The sequence below is a fragment of the Podarcis vaucheri genome (assembly GCF_965113315.1).
Source record: "Podarcis vaucheri genome assembly, chromosome: 4".
Classification (NCBI taxonomy): domain Eukaryota; kingdom Metazoa; phylum Chordata; class Lepidosauria; order Squamata; family Lacertidae; genus Podarcis; species Podarcis vaucheri.
In genome coordinates this window covers 67503718-67525515 of record NC_138762.1, presented here as the reverse complement: position 1 = coordinate 67525515, position 21798 = coordinate 67503718, and the positions used below count along the sequence as shown (strand labels likewise).

The following is a 21798-nucleotide window of genomic DNA, read 5'->3' as shown; positions in this document are numbered from 1 at the left end:
TTACTGAAAATGTTACAACACTTTGTTTTACTGAGTATTTTCAGTTTGATACAGGTTTAAAAATAAAATAAAAAGTCAGTTCAGTTTGGAAATGTCTGTGTAATTATCATTTTTTAAAATAATTGAAAAAATTAATAAGCCTATTGATTCAAAACAGACTACACTGTTGCAAAAATTTCCAAACAGGTAGGTGACTAAAGCTGGAGATACACACACACACACACACACACACACAGAGAGAGAGAGAGAGAGAGAGAGAGAGAAATATATAAACAAAGAATATTTCTGTAGTGCAATTATTTTGAAGAAATACTAGATTTGGAAATATCGCTTGTTTGTTTTTGTAAGAAACTGAGCAATGGGGAAAGAGAAAATAGATCAGAGTTCAGCAACATGATGCCTGTGGGTGCATTGCGTTCTTGAGGTCTTCTCCTGGAACCCACAAATCACATGAGCCCTACACACACACACACACACACACACACACACACACACACACTGAAATGTACACCAAGCTGAAGGCGAAAGCTGGTCTAGCTCAGGGGTAGGCAAACTAAGGCCTGGGGGCCAGATCCAGCCCAATGGCCTTCTCAGTCTGGCCCACGGACGGTCCAGGAATCAGCGTGTTTTTACACAAGTAGAATGTGTACTTTTATTTAAAATGCATCTCTGAGTTATTTCTGGGGCATAGGAATTTGTTCACATATTTTTTTCAAAATATAGTCTGCCCCCCCCACATGGTCTGAGGGACAGTGGACCGGCCCCCTGCTGAAAAAGGTTGCTAACCCCTGGTTTCACAACCACCCCTCTCAGTCAGCCCATCAAAGATTCCTCCACTGTTGCTTACACATGCAACTCCTTCCAAGTAAACCTATGTGATGCCACATCTTTCTTTTTAATCCTTCCTCAAAACCCTTTAAGTCCTGATTCCCTACTGAAACCAAGCCTAAGTAACTGTAACTGAATCGAAAGCATATTCTTCCGGTTACCTGCACCTTCCTCCCTTGCTCTCTATCTTTCCCCCACACAAATTTTAAGGGTTTTTTGGGGTTTTTTTGCTTGTTACTATTTAAAGTGCAGTGCATTTTGAAGGTGCTGTATTAATATGAATAAGAAATTAATATAGGTAAGGCATGTAAACAAACTGTAAAGTGCGACAAGACACAAGGATAGAGGTTATAATGTACTGTAAACTGTACACAACGCTGACTCTGAAATTTAGCAATCCCAAATTGAGCCAGTCTTGCGCCATATTGTATGAAATAGTGCTATTAATTTAAGCCAATAAAAGGTTACAAATGAAAATGCATTATTCATGAAACAGCCTATCTCCCGTACACATACATAGTAAACATTCATCATGATATTCGCAATCTAGCATAGAGTATTGTTCCAACATCAAGCACTGAATTAATGCTTGCCTTCATAGGAACAAAATAAAAAGTGAGGATTCATGTACTGAGCCAAAGATTTCTTGGTTTAACTTCTACTGATTTTATCGTGCATGCTATTTTCTAATCAGCTGAACATATTTAAAATGGCTTGCTGCTTTTTAAGTACCACAATCACATATTTTTCATAGGGTTATGGTATCACAGAGTTATTTGGGATTTTATGCACAATATATTCTGCCCAACCACTCCCCTCTTAGATAGCAAAGAATCCCACAGGCCACATAAAACGTCCTACGTGTATGCTGAAGTACTGGTCACTGTTACAAGACAACTGTTACAGACACTGTTACTGAATCTTCCTTGGATTGTCTATTATTATTATTATTATTATTAAAATTTGTATACTGCCCTTCATCTGAAGATCACAGCAGTTCACAACATAAAAATACAAAATAAGAACACATACATCCACTGAACAAACAATGGAGTACTTTTCTAAGCATATGAGTGCTACTTACTTCTCCAACCACCTCTATGATATCTCCAACTTTCAACTCTAGTTCATCTTCATTCTGAGGCATATAACTGAAAGCCACCTGACATCTTCTCCGCCTATTCCGATCACCTACATAAAAAGTTAAAAACATTATTAATTATAACATTCGTGCTTAAACTATCAACTGCACTACAAAGTAGTTTGCTATGCTGCCCTTTCTTAACACACGTCTGAAAATTACAGGAAACCTAGAGCACTACAGCAATAACAAATGCAGCATGTTTACTGAGTATGAGCTTCACAAGCTTCAGGGAAAAGGAGACGGGTAGAGAGAGGAGTGTCCTAGTCACAGCTAGACCTCCCATGCGGCAAGGTGGGGAGGTCTTCTAAGGCAGATTTGGGGTGAAGGAGTACGCTGCTCACCACCCTTGTTTCCCACATAGGTGCATCCTCCCCTCCCCTCTCCCCCACCTCCTCCACTTTTGCTGAAGGTATGCTCTGCCACAGAAGGTAGTGGGTGTGCCTGTGGCAGAAGACAGTGGTGTGATGGCGGCAGGGTGAGCCCACAGCAGAGGAGACTGCAGCGGAGGTGGGTTTAGGGAAGAGAGATTGGTTCAGTCGCACTGGGCATGGAGCCTTAGGGACTCTGCAGGTGACGCTGTAACTATGGTGCTGAATGGAAGGCAAGGGGGCGAAATTTTGATGTCCCACAGGGCACAGCTGAAATTTGAGGCACCAAGGTCTACCACAACTTCAGCAGGTGGAGGGGGAGGTTGCTCTAAGCGACCATAGCTCCATCTTCCTCCAACTTATAGAATGTGACTATATGCAATGTGGAGCAAAAACCTACAAATGGTTCCAAGCTGAAGACTGTTGCCTTCTATGATTTGGAAGGTGACAGAGTGCAGGCAGAGCTGACACACTCATCTCTACAGTACATTCTACACTCTTCTTCATGTGTCTACTTTACCTTTTTGGAATTTCTGAAGAGGACTGTGGTTATCTTAATTTCACTAAGAGAGCTATACTCTACTGCCTCCTTGCCCAAGATTTTCAACTCCAAAAAAGTTACTGACTTTTGTAAAAGAAACAAATGTCAGTTTAACTACTAGGTTTTATGAAAGCATCCATTCAATTATGCTAAATAGCCCACTTCTCTACTCCACTTGCAAGTAAACATGAACTTTTTATTTAACCTTCTATTTTATTTAACCTCCTATTCAAATTAGGTATTCTCTTAGTGAATGAAATTATTTTTCGTTGAATTATAGAGCAAGTTCCTCCTCAGCTAGAAGTGTGTAGGTCACACGCATGTGGGGCTCTAATTGCCACCTAACCTATGACATTCCTGAAAGAGCTCTCTGAATAAAAGCAAACAACAGTTACTGACGCAGCGGCACAGGTCAGCTCAGCATGTCAGTTTATACCGCTAACCATTCTGAAGAAAACACTCACCAGGAAGAACTTTCAATTGCACTCCTCATGTTAAATTCTTATTATTACTTTTGATGGCAGCAGAACAATTGCTACAATCAAAAGGTAACCCTACCATACAAAAGGGGTATTTTTTATACTGCTTTGTTATTTGATGATTAACCCAACCCTTTGAACTGTGCCAGCAAAAGCAAGCCGTGAAAGAAGTGACACAAAAGTCCAGGTATAAAAATCACTGGCTTAATATTATTAGCTAGGTCAGGTATCCAAAAAAGTGTGAGAAATACGAGTATTAACCTGTCCTTTTTATATGCCCCCGTAGTAAATATTTGAGGGTGGTACAAGCAACATCCACACCGCTGGGGTTCCAGAATGTTGACAAAAACAAATTTGATGCATTTTGGTGCAAAGACCCATTTCTACCCACAACAAAGAAGGGGGGAGAGAGCGCGGGGGGAGAGGGGAGACAGAAGTGAACAGCAAGGATTGTCCCTCTGTGATCCACCCATTGAGAATCAACAGAGACCTGATATTGGTGAGTTCAGCCTTAGAATTAGGGATGAAAGAGGAATTAGTTTGGTCTGCTTTTCAAAGCTGACAGGCCTGACACTTCTGAACCAGCTTGTGGATTGGAACACAGCATTAATCATCATCATCATCATCATCATCATCATCTTTATGAAAAAAGATGTGTACAAATACAGGGTGAGTCTTTTAAAAGAGGCCCCGTGGATACAGAGTACACATGTTCCACTGGGCCTCTTTTAAAAGTCTCATCTTGTATCACAGATGAGTTCAAAGGAAAGCACTGAGAAGTGTGCAGATTAGAAACTACAGTGGTACCTCAGGTTAAGTACTTAATTCGTTCCAGAGGTCTGTTCTTAACCTGAAACTGTTCTTAACCTGAAGCACCACTTTAGCTAATGGGGCCTCCCGCTGCTGCCGCACCGCCGGAGCATGATTTCTGTTCTCATCCTGAAGCAAAGTTCTTAACCTGAAGCACTATTTCTGGGTTAGCGGAGTCTGTAACATGAAGTGTCTGTAACCTGAGGCGTATGTAACCTGAGGTACCACTGTACTTATTTTACATAGAAAAACATGTACAGAACGCTTACAACATAAATGCCGACTTCTTATGTGCTCTTTCAGCATTAAAATGGGATAGAACAGACCTATCATTGAGTACCATTAAGGCTAAAGCGGGACATAAATAGCTGTTCAGTCCATCCCTTCTTTATGTTCATGTGCAGCTTATGTAGGCTAATGCCCAACTTCACTGTGCTATTTGGCTGGCTGCCTGTTGACAGAACTGGAAAGAAGCCTGCAGATTGGTGGTGCTTTTGCTGATCGCTAGAGCTGTCAGCGGGACGCGGGCGGCACTGTGGGTTAAACCACAGAGCCTAGGACTTGATCAGAAGGTCAGCGGTTCGAATCCCTGCGACGGGGTGAGCTCCCGTTGTTCGGTCCCTGCTCCTGCCAACCTAGCAGTTCGAAAGCACACAGTACAAGTAGATAAATAGGTACCACTCCGGTGGGAAGGTAAACGGCGTTTCCGTGCACTGCTCTGGTTTGCCAGAAGCGGCTTAGTCATGCTGGCCACATGACCCGGAAGCTGTACGCTGGCTCCCTTGGCCAATAAAGTGAAATGAGCGCGGCAACCCCCGAGTCGGGCATGACTGGACCTAATGGTCAGGGGTCCCCTTTACCTTTTAGAGCTGTCAGCAGGGCATTAGCCAGAGAGGACAGTGGGTGGGTGAGCGTGATCTCATTGCAAGCCCTGATGTGGGGTCTCTTAAGGGCCTCAGGAGTTTGGAGATAAAGATCTGTTCATTGAGGGCTGGCTACCAGATGCATCCACACAATTGTGACTCTCGACAGCATAGAGGACTTTGCATCATCATCTGCCATAAAGCCATTCTTCCTCTCAGGTTTATGCAGCAGGCTTGTTTAGGGAGCAATATTTATACAAAAATGATATAAACATTACATAAATGTTGTGGAATATTTTCAAATCAGTTTGGTGTGTTCCAAAACTACCTCTCCTTTACTCCCTGTTGTGGAAATGAATATGTTTGTTCAGATTTGGTCTAATGTTTTCTTTATTGCTATTAACAAATAATTGGATCTCATAACATTCATTCAAATCACATTTTTTAAAATTAATATAATGTAAATCATATTAAATATTCTAATCTTAAAATGTTATATATTTAGCAATCCTGTAAAATGTTACATTTTATCCTACAATAGTAATCATTTCCCCATGCATACTGAAATATTAAAACCAAATCAAAATGTGTTTTAAGAAAACTGTTCAAAATATGTAAGTAATTTAATTCTATTACTTCTGCACTATGCTAGTAGGTCTCCTTGGAAACTAGACCTTGTCTCTATAAGCTGTATATTTGAAGAGCTGGTTTTGCTTCCAGCAAAGAAAATTTGCATAGATACCAAAATGAGTCAAACACAGTTGAAAAAATATATGATGAAAACACTTATTGGAAGTCAATTTAATTAGTATTTTAATTTTTTTAGTCCTAAATAGTTATCCCTGAACATTTCAATTTCCCCACTGTATTAGAAGCAGGGGTGTAAATTTAAGGGGTAGATCAATCAAGCCAAAGTTTTAGTTGATTCATTAATGTGAGGCAGTTTTAATCAATGGGGCTTTAATCTGCTCCTGTCTCAAACAATGGAAAAAAGTATACATTAAAGTGGTAACCTTCCTTCTGAGAATTTGGAAATCATCAAATAGCTAAATATTTCATCTCTCTTACAGAAATTAATACACATATGTGGGGGGAAGGCAACTGTTTTATGATCTTATTTTACATACCAAAAGAAGCCTTATGAAGTTCCCATTCTTTAAATTGGTTCTCATGAATTCTCCCATGTCATTGTATTCAGTGTTGCAAAGCCCCAGATATAGGCAGTGAGTATTTTTTTTCTTATCCAATATTTAGCACAGGTCATTCATGGTTGCTAAAATAATATAGACAAGTAATACCTGCTTATTTGTTCATAGTACATAAATTTATTTTAGGAACTGTGGAAGGATCAGTGTTTTTGAAATGGTTGAACCTATTAAGGTTTTGGTAACATGCAAATGTACTTATAATCTAACTAATTGATAAGCTTTGGAATCAATCCCTACAGAGAAATAGGTCTGGAAAAGTTGCTAATTTTTCCAAGGGGAAAAAAATGCTAAAATGCTATTTTCCAAAAATCTAACTAGAGTTCAAACTAAGGTTTTCATGACTCTGCTTCCAAAGGAATCGTGCCTAAACATACAGCCTTCTGTTATGTTTTTTAGGTAATTAGATTTGCTAATAATATCTAGGTCAGCCTTGCTGCTAATTCCTGAAATGGGAGTTTGCCTGGCCCATCATATTCGTCCTAATCTCCCTCCTTCTTTATCACCAACTCCAATAGATGTGGGAGCCCAAGAGAAGCAGGGGTAAGCATTTCTTTTCCACTGTAGTGACAGGCTATACACATGGCTCTGTCTTCATAATGTCTTATGGGAGAAGGGATACTGAATTGCTTGTGCACAGTGGGAGCATGTCACAGCTCTCTTTTCTGATGCATATACAACTGGCTCAGCGCTGCCTTTAGGCAGTGGGGTTGGGCTCAATTGTCCTTTGGGACCATTCCAGCAATTTCATTCTATGAATAAAACAACACCCTTTGCCTCTTGATTTATAGTCTTACACACCCAATGCATTTCCTGCCTGCCAAGCTTGACTTTTTTTTCCTTGCGGTACATAATCATTTCAAGTAAAAGGTTTCAAGATTATGTATTTGTTATCTTCCAATTACATTGTCATGTATTTTTCACGCCACGTTGCAAGTTATCTGCTGCGCAGTGACACTACAGCCTGGCCTACAGATGCTTCAGGATGAGCAGCAGAAACACAACAGAAAAACGCCTAAAATTTTGACATCTGCTGGCATCATTCACATGCTTTTAGGCATATGAATCTGTAATCATTAATTCTTGGATGTCACTGTTACGAGTCTAATTTAGTTTGCCATTCAGAAAAATTCTCAAGACACCAACAAAAATGAGTATATAAGGTCACCTGTTACATTTCTTTATCTCATCTTTTACAGCTCGAAGAACTGTTACACCATTTTGTGTCAAAAGTTAGAGTTGGAAAGACCACTTGGAGAGAGGTGTTTTACTTCTTGTGTAAGCTTAATGATTTAATTACATGTACATTAAAAAGTAAATCGTGATACAGGCAACAATCATTTTAGGCATGTCCAAATGAACTGCGACAGCCAACATGCGGGTCCTTTTGGAACCTGAAGAGGGCGTAATGAGGGAGGAGTGGGGCATAATGGGGTAGGGCACGCTTATACACTCCGCCGATGCATGCAGGGGTCAGGTACGGAACCCCCGCGCAAAATGTTCACCACCTGTATAAGTTATCCAAATATTTCTCCCTCCCCCCACACAGAAAATTCTGCAGGAATCTAGAAAAATGTTCTTTGTGGGGGGAAATGGCAGGTTTCAAATATTTGAAGAAGATAGATGGAGACTACAGAAACTGTAAAGAAAAACACAGTATCAAACTAGGTGGCTTTGAAATGGGAAACCAATCAATAATAAAGAGCAAAAGGGAAAAAGAGAAAATCCTGAATGTGAATAGATGGCAATGATTCTGGAGTGAACAAGAGTCCAGCTCTTTGTTTTGGGGATCTTCCTGGTCATTTACAGCCATTTGGCACCACCACCCTTTTAGTTAGAACATGTCTTGTAAAATGCCCTCCAGATGTTATTGTACACCAACTCCCATCAGTCCCAGCTAGCATGGTCAATAGTTAGGTATCCCCTTTCAGGTGTGCAGTTTATGCAGCCGAGGGTGGATTTATCTAATCTGCTTTACCTAACTCTTGTCAAACAGATAACATACGTGGATTTGAAGAATTAGGTGCATGCTAGAGAAGGATTCTTCAGCACAAGTTAGCATATATTCTTCTGTGTAGCCTCTTGAGACAGAGTTTGGCATAGGCCACTAAAGGCATAATGGTGGGGGGGAGGGGGGGCAAAGAAACAAACAACATGGCTTGTTCTAAAATTGGATTAGTATAATGCTGAGTTTTGGAGCCATTATTGTTAACATAGCTCTTTCACCTTTGGAGAAAATCTGGATTATAAATGTATTAATAAATAAAAATAAATCTACCATAAAGTACCATTATGCAATCCAATCACAAAAAAATGATTCTTACTTAAAAGAAGTGCACTATTAAACTTTTCTTGGAAGTCAATTTGCAGAGCTTTGACAGAAATTCATATCTATTTAAAAATTCACCCTTGATAACCCTAGATATCCGTATTTGGATTTTGTTAAAAGTATAGCTGTCTGCTACAAAGATAGATATATAAAAATGCATGCAAGTCTTTAAGTAATTCACCAGCTTATTTTAGAAAGCAGCTGTAGAAAAACATTGTCACCAGATAACACACTTCAGCACTGTACTGTCTCCAAAGGAGAGACATGAATTTCTTAGCCAAAAAAAGGGTCTACATAAATAATCTATGAGTTCAATCAGGATCCAACTGCTATTCGAGTTTTTATCTGTGTCAAAGAATAACATGTGCTTAATGTATTATACTACAATGAAGATATCATTAATTACCATGGCGGACACTGACAGACCCAGACAAATGTATAGTATAAATCATCTCTGTCTAAGTCAGTAATTGAGAACTCAACCGAGTGTGGCACTTGGATAAAAACTGCAGCTCTTACAAGCTTGTCATGGGCACACCAGTTAGGAAGCTTTATTATCATTTCTCTCAAACAAGAAAGTAACAGCAGCCTCCTAACTCCACCCAGACACAACTAAGTCTAGTGCTACCCGAGGACATAACTATATACAGTCATAACTTAGTTTTCGAACAGAATGCGTTCCAGAAGTCCGTTCGACTTCTGAAACATTTGAAAACAAAGGCGTGACTTCCGATTGGCTGCAGGAGTGTCCTGCAGCCAATCAGAAATTGCAGAAGACACGCCAGACGTTCAGCTTCCGAAGCACTTCACAAACTGGAACACCTACTTCCAGGCTTTGCGACGTTCGAGTTCTGAGTTGTTCGTGAACTAAGCTGTTCGAAAACCAAGGTGCGATTGTAATGAGATTGTCCTCAGATAGTTCTCTCTTTTTTTACAACTCTTATTATTCAGTTGAGACAAGGCAAAAGTTGGGCCTATGGGCAGATGTCCTTCAAGTCTAATCCTCCCTCTTTGATCACAGACTAAAAGCTGAAAAGACCAAAAAACAAACATGCTCCAAAAACTATTCACTCCTCAGAGGCCATGTGAGGAGGGGCATGGGTGCAACAAAGCCCTGCCTTTTATAATGACTTGGAGGAAGGTTTCACTAAAATTGGGAAGGAACACAGTACAGTGGTACCTCAGGTTAAGAACTTAATTTATTCTGGAGGTCCGTTCTTAACCTGAAACTGTTCTTAACCTGAGGTACCACTTTAGCTAATGGGGCCTCCCTCTGCCGCCGCGTGATTTCTGTTCTCACCCTGAAGCAAAATTCTTAACCCGAGGTACTATTTCTGGGTTAGCAGAGTCTGTAACCTGAAGCGTCTGTAACCCAATGTACCACTGTATTGGGCTTACAGGCTCACTTCCCCTACCCCCTCTTGCAATGTCTGAATGTTTCCATGTAGGAGTGAAAACTGCTCAGACATTCAATTAATGCAAACCAAACACTACACAGTGAAGCAAGCGAACCTACTAACCTTATCATTGCAGTAATGGAACATAAAGAAAGAACGATGTCGTGGCCAAGAGCTAAGGAATCTTAAAATAGTTCCATCATGCAAAAGAACTCTGGACTATTTGAGCAGCGGCTTTGCATATCACAGGGCAAAATAGCTTTTGAAACTGAGGGGTTACAAGGACAATTAATAGCCTGCTGTTCAAAATCAATAGTTCCTTGGGCATGCATATACCCTCTTTAGATCCTATTCATTATCTGTAGATATATATCTATAAGGAGTATCTATAAGATGACCTATAGAATTAGGAGTCAGGGGAAAGGCATTTTGTTGTATAACTAAACTACATTTGTAGCCTACAGAAGTGCTAGTTTAATGCCATTCACTTCAGTTAGCACATACTCCCACATGAACAATAAAATTCTCATTAGATTACCAAGCACCTAAGTGATTCCGAACTGCTTAAATAAAATATTCTCTTTAGTACTGCGGGGGTGGGCAGAGAAAGCTGTATTCCCTGCCCTTACCCCTTACTCAATGAACTAAGAATATGGTTAAATACTTAATTAAAAGTTAACCCAAAATCACTTAAACAGATCAACAGATAATCTTTTTTCGTTGTGCAAGGGATATAAATAAATGAAAGCCTGTTATTAGTATATTCTTAAAAATCTCAAAAACATTTTCAGTTCAAGACTGCAAACTATTTCATAGGGATACAATAGCAAGTTATTTATATTGCCTTCCTCCTTAGCAACACATAACAGCAGTTGTTTAACATCTCATTTTTTAAGGAACAGCTGATTTATCTCAAATGCAGTTTGAGAGAGCATATGACTAATATCTAAATACAAAATTGAGTATCTTTATATGCATTCTAATCATCGAAGAAAATACAGTCAATGACCAATTAATAGGCTTCTGAAAGATGAATATGCGTGCCGAACCCAGAGGTGACTGAAAATGTCACCAAACATGTTACAAAAAGGGCAATATGTCTAACAGATTATGTCCAGCTTAGACTCCATTAATTTTTGGAACAAAAAGTTAATGAAAATATTATATATCTATATCTATATTCCCTTAGGATTCTTTTGCTTTAATATAAGTAAGCAATTCTTAACTTTTTCTGTTAAACAGGATAAAGTAAGATATTGACTAAAAATACAGGACAAAATGTCCTGTCATTTATGAACATATTTTTTGTTTCGTTTTAAAGAATGAATTCTAAAAATATAGCATTCAAAAATGAATTGTTATTCAATTGTTCAACAAATTATTTTTCAATCATGCATTTCCTTATTTTCCCCCCATGATACTCAGGAACCTTTAGGGGCCTCTAACAAGAGGAGAAAAATGCATTCTTTGGGATATAGCCAACTAAGTTATATTCAAAGTAGACCCTTCCAAATTAATGCACCTTAGTAAATCATGTCCATTCAATCTGATAGGTCTGCTCTGAGTATGACTAATATTAGATACAGCCTTTTGACTCCACTAGGAATATTTTCATTCCTAAAAGTAGCAAACATTTTGGTATATGGATTAAAGGAAAAAACCTTTGTGTTTTTTTCAGAAGACTGAAGAAGCAAACTTCCTGTTTCTATTTAGCGATATCTCACTATTTCTTTCCTCACAAACTATCATTTAAAGTATTCCATTTTATGTAGAAGATATAAATGCTCTGAAGGTTTTCTGTTTCAGCAATACAGATTATTTAGTTATGTTGCTTTTATATTTATTTTTAATGATAATGGTTGTATGTATATTTGTTTTTTACTGATGTGTGACTTTTAGTCATGTTTTAAATACAATTTTATTTGAATACCACTGAGAGAATTTTCTGACTGAGCAGTTTAATTCCCCCCCTAAAAATATATATGAAGGTGTTATCCATAAAGAACAAAGCCTAGAACAGACAAGCTATCTACGCAAATACATATATAAGCAGAGTACTGCATGGTATTTGGCATCAAGATAAATGAATCATTATGACACAACATTGGGCTTTGTAAACCAATATAGCAGTGATTTCATTATGTTATTGAACATCTGCCACTTAAAATTAACCATGAGGGAAGCAAATGGTTATGGAATACCTCAGGGCCATACAGAAATGAGACTATCCCTAAAAAACAACTAAGAGGTGTGGGATTATCTGCACGGTCACCTTTTATCCAAACAAACTGCTTGGTGTAACATGCTGTAGCATACGCTAACACAGTAAAATGTGCATGTCCTGCACTCAGATCACTTGCATGCATTTAAATCTAAAGCAAGTTTCCAAATGACTTTAGAAAATCCTGGAAGTCTCATTCATAGTTAAACTAGCTTATTCTTCAGAACAGAGAAAGATAACCGTTACAACCAGTGTCCCCCCCCCAGGGGGTACTCAAGGGCACGCAGTACCGGCACTGTTGTTGTTGTTAAAAAGTGTGGCACTTACTGTACCAACTTCATGGTGAATACCAGCATGTATTTTTCTAGATAAAAAGCACTTGTTATAACTATTGTTCATAGAAAAGGAACAGCTTATTAGGAACTGGAATCAAAACATTTGCACAGTAAAATATGATCATACACTCAAGCTGGTTCAGAGAAAATGCTAAGCTAAACTATAGCTTAATATGAATGTGTGAGCATGAAGGGCCCCAGACAGGTTGACATGGCCCCTCTTCACATCTTACCACAAATGCAAACTTTTCCAGTAAAAAGACATTTTGCCTTGCTGTTCTAACCTGCATTCTCCATGACGCTCACTATACAGGAGAGAGAGAGAGAAAATTACTGTTCTAATTAGTGTACATGGTCTACCACAAGGGGGCAGCCACTGTAAAGGAGGAGGCCACATGACAATCCCCTAGCTCAGAGTTAGGATCAGCTTCAGAGCTTAGATACACAGACAAAAAGGGAGGAAAGCATATGTTGCCCAAGGGAAAAATAGTGGCTTCATCATAATTATTAAAAAATTACTGAATTGGTATGCTGGATGTCATAAACCTGTACATTCCATTTTCAGAATAAATACATTTTTTTATCGCAAGTACATAAGATCAAATATATTACATGACTGAACACAATGCATTTGCCATTAATGGAGTAATCACCAATTGCTTCATGGGTTAGAAGGACAGCATAATTTGGATGTAGTGAAGATGTGATGACATAAAACCAATTAAGAGTAATTTATTTTATTATTTAACAAGGAAATACAATTTGCGCGCGCGCTCTCTTATTTAGATTGTGGATGTCATTTAAATGCTTTCATAAACAAACACCCTGGATTTTTATAATGCACGGTATAAATATGGGTTTAGGATTTTTAAAAAGTCAAACAGCAAAAGCCCAAATCTAAACAATATACAGGAATGTAACGGAAATGTCTCAATTTCTTTGTAACCTGTCTATAATGGTTGTTTTCTCCGCCCCACCCCCCAATCCTATACATGTTTTATCAAATACATTGTGCCATATCAGCCTTTCCTCCCTTCTGTCCCAGATACTGGATACCATTTTCACCTACCAAGAAACTGCCGCCTTTGGCTATAAATGGTTTCCCGTGTGTGTGCATTTATTCCCTCAGTTGGTTCTCTCTAACAAGCACCTTCCAGTCCACTCTCTCTCTCCACTGTAAACTACATGGCTGGCTGCTCCATGAATGGGCTGTTGGATTGACTTTTAGTTTCTTAGGCCAGTACGCATCTAAACAGCTCCGATAGCCCAGGCTATTTTTCCTGCTCCCTCTCCTCTCCCACATGCTACCTAAATGTTCCCCAGGACAAATTTAGGGGATGCACAGGGAGAGGAGAGGGAAGTTCTGTTGCCACAGACAACAGTGCTTGAGTTGGAGGGGCTTCTTGGCTGGATAGCACCCTTAGTGTCCTGACACAGGCATTTCAAGTTTAATCTCATCTCTCTCATGCAGCATTCACACTGGCCACAAGTCTGGTAAGAGAAAGTGATACACTTAACAGTTTCCTCATTGCAACCCATTACAGGAACAGAATGTAACGTGCCGGCTCTACAAAGATGAGATTGTTGATCTGTATCTTTGGCTCTCATTCTCATCGCCATCATTTTATGCCTATAAATTACAATACAGGCAGAGCAGATGCTCCAGGGTAGTGCTGCAAGTGACCTACCCTCGGGTTCAAAACAGGAAATGAAATTCCAAAAACTTTTCAAGCTCCTCTGTCTGTGTTCAGCATTGAAACACATTAGCAGAAATCGAACCAAAGAATCATGGCCGTGTCAGGAATGTAGTATCCTTTAAATTCCTCCAAAAATGAAAAGACCTGCAAATGACCCGGCTGCTCCTTCAGCCTGAAGATCAATAAAATTGAAAAAGAGGGCCAGAGCTATCAGCTTTACATTAATTTGAATACAGACGAGAGATAAGTGGGACATCATTTTGAGTCTTATCTGCTAGACTCTAGAGAGGTGATTAAGGTCAAAGAGTGTCCTATATATATTTTTACTAATAAATGAGGCAAAGAGGAAGCTGAAGTCCAAGATAGAAAGAGGTGGTAAGGGAACATCTAGCTACTTTGCATAAATCCAAATCTCCAGGGCCTGATGAACTTGATGGATCAGGGAAATGCTGAGGGACACAGTGTATCTTGATTTCAGTAAGGCTTTTGACAATGTCCCCCATGATATACCTACAGAGAAGCTGGCAAATGTAGACTGGACAAGATAAGTGTTAGGTGGAATTGAAGTTGGTTGACTTGCCAAACCCAAATAGTGCTCACTAATGGTCCCTCGTCATTCTGGAAAAAAGTGACAAGTGGGGTGCTGTAGGGTTTTGTCCTGGGCCCGCTGTTGTTCAACATCTTTATAAATAACTTGGATTAAGGAATTGAGGGTATGCTCATCAAATTTGCAGATGACATCAAATTGGGAGGGGTGGCCAATGCCACTTAAGACAGAATCAGAATTCATGCTTAATGTTAACAGACAGGAGAACTGGGCAAAAACCAACAAACTGAATTACAATGGGGACAACTGTAAGGTTCTACACTTAGGCAGGAAGAACCAGCTGCACAGATAAGATAGGGGACACCTGGCCTGCCAGCAGTATGTAAGAAAAAGACCTAGGGGTCTTACTAGACCACAAGATTAACATGAGTCAACAGTGTGATGCTGCACCAACAGAAGTATAGTGTCCCAAGCAAACTTCCATATGCAGCTGGCATAGACCTGAAATGGGAATGATGAGTCAATCCATAAAACAGTCTGGGTCCAAAATATCAGGACCCATGTTGAAGTTGCAAGGAGTCAGGAGGCTTGACCCATCATTTTTTAAAAGCACCTTTGATACCATGCTACATTTCATTTCCTCATCATTTTTCTACCTTGTACAAGTCTTAGTACAATGATTTAGAATAGTCAATTTTCCTGTTTATCCAGCTTTCATTTGCTTTCTGACATACTGTGACATTTAAAAATCTCTTACATAAAAGTGAACTTGCAGGAGACATTAAAAATTAAATGGTTAGTACAAGCCCAGGCATACCAAAACACTATTAAAAATTGCTAGGATTTAAAAGTTGTAACAGGATGTACTTCCTTTCCATTTTAGTGCCCCAGATAACAGAGGCCCAGCTGCCACAGACCATATGGAGCCTTCTATTACTTGCACAAGCGTAACCCAAAAAACCCAATGCCAAGTCTTTTAGAACACCGAAAAGATAATGCAAAAATTCCACAGGCAAAATGTATCAGAATCTTTGGTTTTCAGAGCCTATATTCTAGTACTGTATATCTTCATCAAACATCTCATATCACATGGCTTGGGGTTTTGTTTTGTTTTTTGTTTTCTTTTCCCCCAACATGATTCTCCTACCTGGGACCTTACATAAGTAACTAATAGGACTTCTAAGTGCTGTCTTGTTCTTTCTAATCTGCCATAGGTCACCTACTTATCTGCAATACTTTATGGATTTTATTCCCTTGTCTAAGTAAATCCAATCATATTCTGCAACAGAGGTGTTTTTTTTTGGTGGGGGAGGGACTTTAGCTTAATGCTATGTTTAATTGCTCTCATTATATAATATTCTATCTACTATATATTTTGGGAAGTTGTCTGCTTGCTATGTGTTTGGACACCTCTTCAGGTATAAGCAAATTTTGCATGATGGTTCCTGAGTTTCACGATCAGGTTTTCATCTAAGTTAGGATACAACTGGATGCCAGTTTGAATCAAGATGGTGGACTGAACCTTTCTGATTGCATTGATCCTTAGAATTCCTGAGCAATGCCAGGTATGATGCTGCTAGTTGCTTATATAGGATGATTGTTAGTTTCACAGACTGCCTTGATTCAGTCCTTTGGGTTGAGTTTCTTTGACTGGTGGCTCAATAGCCTAATACAGTGGTATCTTGGGTTACAGATGCTTCAGGTTACAGACTCCGCTAACCCAGAAATAGTACCTCAGGTTAAGAACTTTGCTTCAGGATAAGAACAGAAATCGCATGGCGGTGGCACAGCGGCAGCTGGAGGCCCCATTAGCTAAAGTGGTACCTCAGGTTCAGAACAGTTTCAGGTTAAGAACGGACCTCCAGAACGAATTAAGTTCTTAACCCGAGGTACCACTGTACTGGTTTCTGGTAAGTTTTTCCCCCTTAGTTTCCAGTAAGATTTTGACACAAACAGGCAGTTTCTGCCATGAATAGCACATTTCAAAGTTTCATAGTCACCGAGGACTTGGCTTTGAGATAAGAAACAGAAGCTGGTAAGCCTCCAAGGTAAAAAATACAACATTTGTTCTTGAAATAAAAATCCTTGGATGGTTCCACACTCTCTGGAGAGCATAACTGGCAAGGCAACCCACTGACATAACTGTGTCAAAATTGCATGTTTTCTTTCAAGCAATCAAAACATATTCTATTTAGCAGGATCATGTTTTTAAGCTGTTGCATGAACCTAACTATATTCGAGAATATCCTGTTTATTTCATCATACTATGATGAAAGAAAAGGAAGGGGAAAACTGGTACTGAGATAATAAACTCAGCATGTTTCCAAAACATATATATATATATTTGGATAATATATGTGGGTAATGTAAAATGTATATAACCAGCATTGCCTACTTTGCACAATTAACTACCGAAGTATTTACTGTGCTTTTCTAGATAGCTATAAACCACGGGTGTCAAACACAAGGTCCGTGGGCCGAATCCGCCCGCCAGACCTCGTCATGTGGCCCGTGTAGCCGCCGCCGGCCTTCACCTTTTATTCTCATTGTGGGTTTTTTTGACACAAGCAAGCCGCCTCTTCAGCGCATGTGCGGCAGCCTTCAAGCCAGAGAACGTCTGCCCTCTAGTGGCGCCGGCCGTTCTACACAGGAAACCTCCACTTTACATGCATTCAGGAAACCTCCACCTGTTTTCATATTGAGCGCCTGCCATCCTGTGATGTGACAGATCCAACGGCTGCCTGAACCCTTCTCTCCTGTACTGTAAGTACATATGATGTGGACACATAGTCCCTACAGATACAACCGGCCCTTTGAGGGTGACCAAACTGCTGCTGCGGCCCCCGATGAATTTGAGTTTGACACCCCTGCTATAAACAGTCACTTGCCAATTATGAACTTAATATGGGGTGGGAAGTTGGTTATTTGAGCTGTTCTGTGCAAAAGAACTGTTTTAGAAATTTAAAAAAATTACTGCAAATGTGCCTTCAGCAACAACCAATGGAGAAAGGCACACTGCATCCTTTGAGCTGACAGAAACAACACACATAAAGAAACCTGGCCACACAATGTGCTTCAGCACATCCACAGTTGGATAGCATGCACTTTTATATTGGATTTTCTTTCCTTATTGGATTATCTGCAAATTGGAAAAGGCTGAAGGGGGGGGGGAGTGCAAGCTGCCACTTGGAGAAGGAAGGTGTGTAGATACCACCAAAATGAAATGAAAAGAAAGACACAAGTAGCTTCAGAAGGACACTAAACTCTGGTGTTGACAAGCCCTAAAGGTAAAGGTAAAGGTACCCCTGCCCGAACGGGCCAGTCTTGACAGACTCTGGGGTTTGTGCGCCCATCTCACATCTATTGGCCGGGGGCCAGCGCTGTCCGAAGACACTTCCGGGTCACGTGGCCAGCGTGACAACGCTGCTCTGGCGAGCCAGAGCCGCACATGGAACGCCGTTTACCTTCCCGCTGGTAAGCGGTACCTATTTATCTACTTGCCCCCGGGGGTGCTTTCGAACTGCTAGGTGGGCAGGCGCTGGGACCGAGCAGCGGGAGCGCACCCCGCCGCGGGGATTCGAACCGCCGACCTTTCGATCGGCAAGCCCTAGGCGCTGAGGCTTTAGCCCACAGCGCCACCCGCGTCCCTAGTAAGCCCTATGTTGCCATAAATCGACAAGCCCTATGTTGCCATAAATCTACCTATAACTAGCTGCTCCTTGTTAAAATAATTGCACTCAATAATGAAGCACTTTGGTTAAAGAAACACAAGTGATTCTGTACTTGATAAGAGAGCGGTATCCTCAGATGGGAAGACACAGTGACTGAATGTTTGAATTGGCTTTCATAAACCTGTTTGCCCATCTGACAACTTTTCCCACCCTTAATGTATACACATTTGTCCAGTGTATAATTTTATGGTTGGAAACATTCCAAATACAGTTTATCCTGGAGCTTTTAATTTAAAATATATTACCTTTTTTGGAGGCTCTAATAATTGTCTCAGACAACAGTAAAGGACTTCCATTGGAAACATCATGTATAGACTTTTCGGGTACTTTGATGACAGGACCTTCCTTCTTTGCTTCTTTTTTTATTTCCTGTATAAGAAACAGAAACAAAGAAAGAAAGAGGGAAGAACTATTTAGAATGTTTAGGTATGAACTCTGAACCTAGGCCCCAGAGCATTACAAAACAAAGCAATGACAGACTAAAAGTAACACAAGTTAACAACAATGTAAGTTAAACTCCAACCCAAATTAGTTTAACTGAAATAGTTTAATTTAAAATGCTGATATATTTTTCTTTAAAAAGCATTTCCTTTTTAAAAAGGAAAAAAACTATTATTCAACAAATAATAAAAAGAAACATTAAAATGCAATAAAGCAAGGTGAAAAGCATTTATGCAAATAGTAATAAAATTATGTAAAATCTAAATGAATCTAAATGAATGAGTAACTGCAAGTAATACAAGACAAAACAGGAAGAGGGCAGATTAGGGAAGGCTGCATGGACCACTGATTATCACACTTACACAGCCCAGTTTTAAAAAACTTGTAGAAGCACCAAAAACAAACAGAAAGCTGCCTTTGCAATGAAACTTAACAACTTCAAGGTTCAAAGTCTGTCTGCACATTTACTACATATGTACGCCAGAAATGGTCTTATAAAAGCTGGAACAATTCAACCTGGGGAAAGATTTATATTTGTGTGTTATAACAAAAAAAAAACCCCCAAACCTGTTCCTGGTTGGCAGGCAGAAGGTGTAGGAGCACATGAATAAACTATGGATATTTTCTTAAAATATTTCTACCCTGTTCCCAAGGCCACCCTTCATTGACTTATTTGTGCCCTCAAATTGTGTCCCACCTCGCAAAGCTATGACTGCAGCTAAATTAGACTTTTCCTGCTCATGGTAATTTCCTGGTATATCTCTGGTTGGTTACACAATACACTATAAATGAAAGCAGTGAGATGTGCTATGCTGTCAAGAATCTGAAACTTCACTGTTGGTAGATTCCGACCAGATTATAGATTGTGAGCAATGAACATGAAGTTTAATGTTCTACTTAAGAGTGCTATTCCTAAAACTTTACTTGCTTTTGACACTGAAACCTCCAAAATCACAAAACTGATTATAATATTTTTATTATAGCCTTGACCTATGATGCAACACTTATAGCTCTGAAAGCAGAAATAAGAGACCTCAATAAACAGAGCTCTAAAATCCATGCCAATGGACTCTTGGTCAATGGAAAATGGTATTTTCCTATGAGCACATAGCAATTCTGTGGACAAGGCAGAGGCCTTTCTCCAACAATACTTAAGTTTTTCCTGGAGACATTTTCAGCTAGAGAAAACCCTCAAAACTGTACAGGGTAGTCTAAATGTGAAAGCTAGGTTCCTAAATTATCCCTATCTCCAAACTTCTGACAAACTGACCAGAAATCTCCAAATTTCAGAAGCTTTAGGTATGTACATAGTACAGGTTTGAAATTTCAGAAGTGTAATCTCGAAGTTTAATGAGTAATGGATTACTTTTATAGATTTATCTAAACTGCTTGACAATGGTAAATGGTAAACTAACCTCTTCCAAAAGTGGTAGATAGCTTACAGGGTGGGGAAAACAAGAGAACTCTAGCAATTTTGTTAAATAATCATTTCTAACAATCATGGATTGTTTTCAGAATTTATTCACACCATTCAAAAGCAGAATACCTATTTTTAGCTACTGTGTCTAAAGACACAACTTCCCTTCTATCAAAATATTTCCTCTTCTTCAGACTGGAAACTCTGCACCCTGATGATCAAATTAATCTGCTACAGAGAGAAAACAAAAACAAAAAGCAAACCCAACAACTATTAATAAGGAAATAACGGGAGGAGGGGGAGGGATTCAGAGTTACCTGTAATAAAACCTTAAACCAAACTGTCAACGTGTTATTTTCTTTTCTGATCTTTGTCTAAATGTTCTGTTAGTCTTGTGTAAATTATTAATTTATTATTCCCAACACCAGTTCAAAATTTGTATTTATATCTTTCACACATACATACATACATACATACATACATACATACATACATACATAAAGGTTTTTTTTCTTACAGCAAATTCACACTATGATTTTTGCAAAGTAAAAATCCAGGAAACTTTGCAGACAATTATCAATGCTGTGATAGGCTTTTTACACAAGTGGAGGCTTATATATTATGGGATTGACACCCATAACGGTTAGTTCAGTGCAAAGTAATAAGGTAAATAACAACTTAGAAATCCCAATTCCCACCAAATATCAAAGCCAAAGAGGATACAGATATTATTAATAAATCAGAATGAGCTTCTAAAGAGAGGACAACATTTGCGCCTCCTCATCTGCTGCAGGGACTGAGGAGAAGGTGTGCCAGGTATGAGTTTTAGGGCCACTGGTATAGTGCCCAGCTACTCATACACAAATCTACTCATGAAGAGATGGAAGCTCATGTAATCACCTACCCAGATCAGAGCCTGGCTACGTACTAGAAAGGGGTGAAGGGCTGAGCTCCTATGTTCTGAATGCTCCCTAGAAGCTCTGTGCTCAAGTGCTCAACATTTTCTGAACCAGATAATGGGGAACTTCAACAGATCTGTTCAGATGTGTCAGTTTTTTCAATGATTTTGGTTAAAACAATTCAAGGGGGGAAATATTGACAATTCTAGTCATATTCAACACAACTGATTCCTATGTTACGGGAGAACTACTGTGTCTCTTATGCTTTCAAACTAAATTTAGGCATGGTGACATCACTAGGCCCAATACCAAGGAAACCCAAAAGACACTCTTCCCCAGCCCATAAGGGAAGTCATTCAACACAGGAGCCAGGCTTAACATACACAATATAGTTCTATTGTAAGAGAGCCACAGAAATCTGGGATACATTCAGCTTTCATTATCAGCATCTCACTCATGTAGAATAAAGCATCATGAAACACTAGGAAATCTCATGAAGAACATGATATAAACAAGCTTGACTAGAGGATAATGTGACATTTAATG

The 21798-nt window shown here is 39.4% G+C and overlaps 1 protein-coding gene across 4 annotated transcripts in view; it reads right to left on the bottom strand.

Annotated features, from left to right (window-relative positions):
• SH3KBP1 (SH3 domain containing kinase binding protein 1) overlaps positions 1-21798 on the bottom strand; it is a 153461-nt gene that overhangs the window by 64861 nt on the left and 66802 nt on the right. For all 4 annotated transcript variants that reach the window (XM_082220594.1, XM_082220596.1, XM_082220593.1 and 1 more), the window contains exons 3-4: positions 18741-18864; positions 1913-2019 (exon numbers count right to left, since the gene is read on the bottom strand). In XM_082220594.1, the coding sequence (XP_082076720.1) occupies positions 1913-2019; positions 18741-18864 (231 nt within the window). The remainder of the gene's footprint in view (positions 1-1912; positions 2020-18740; positions 18865-21798) is intronic.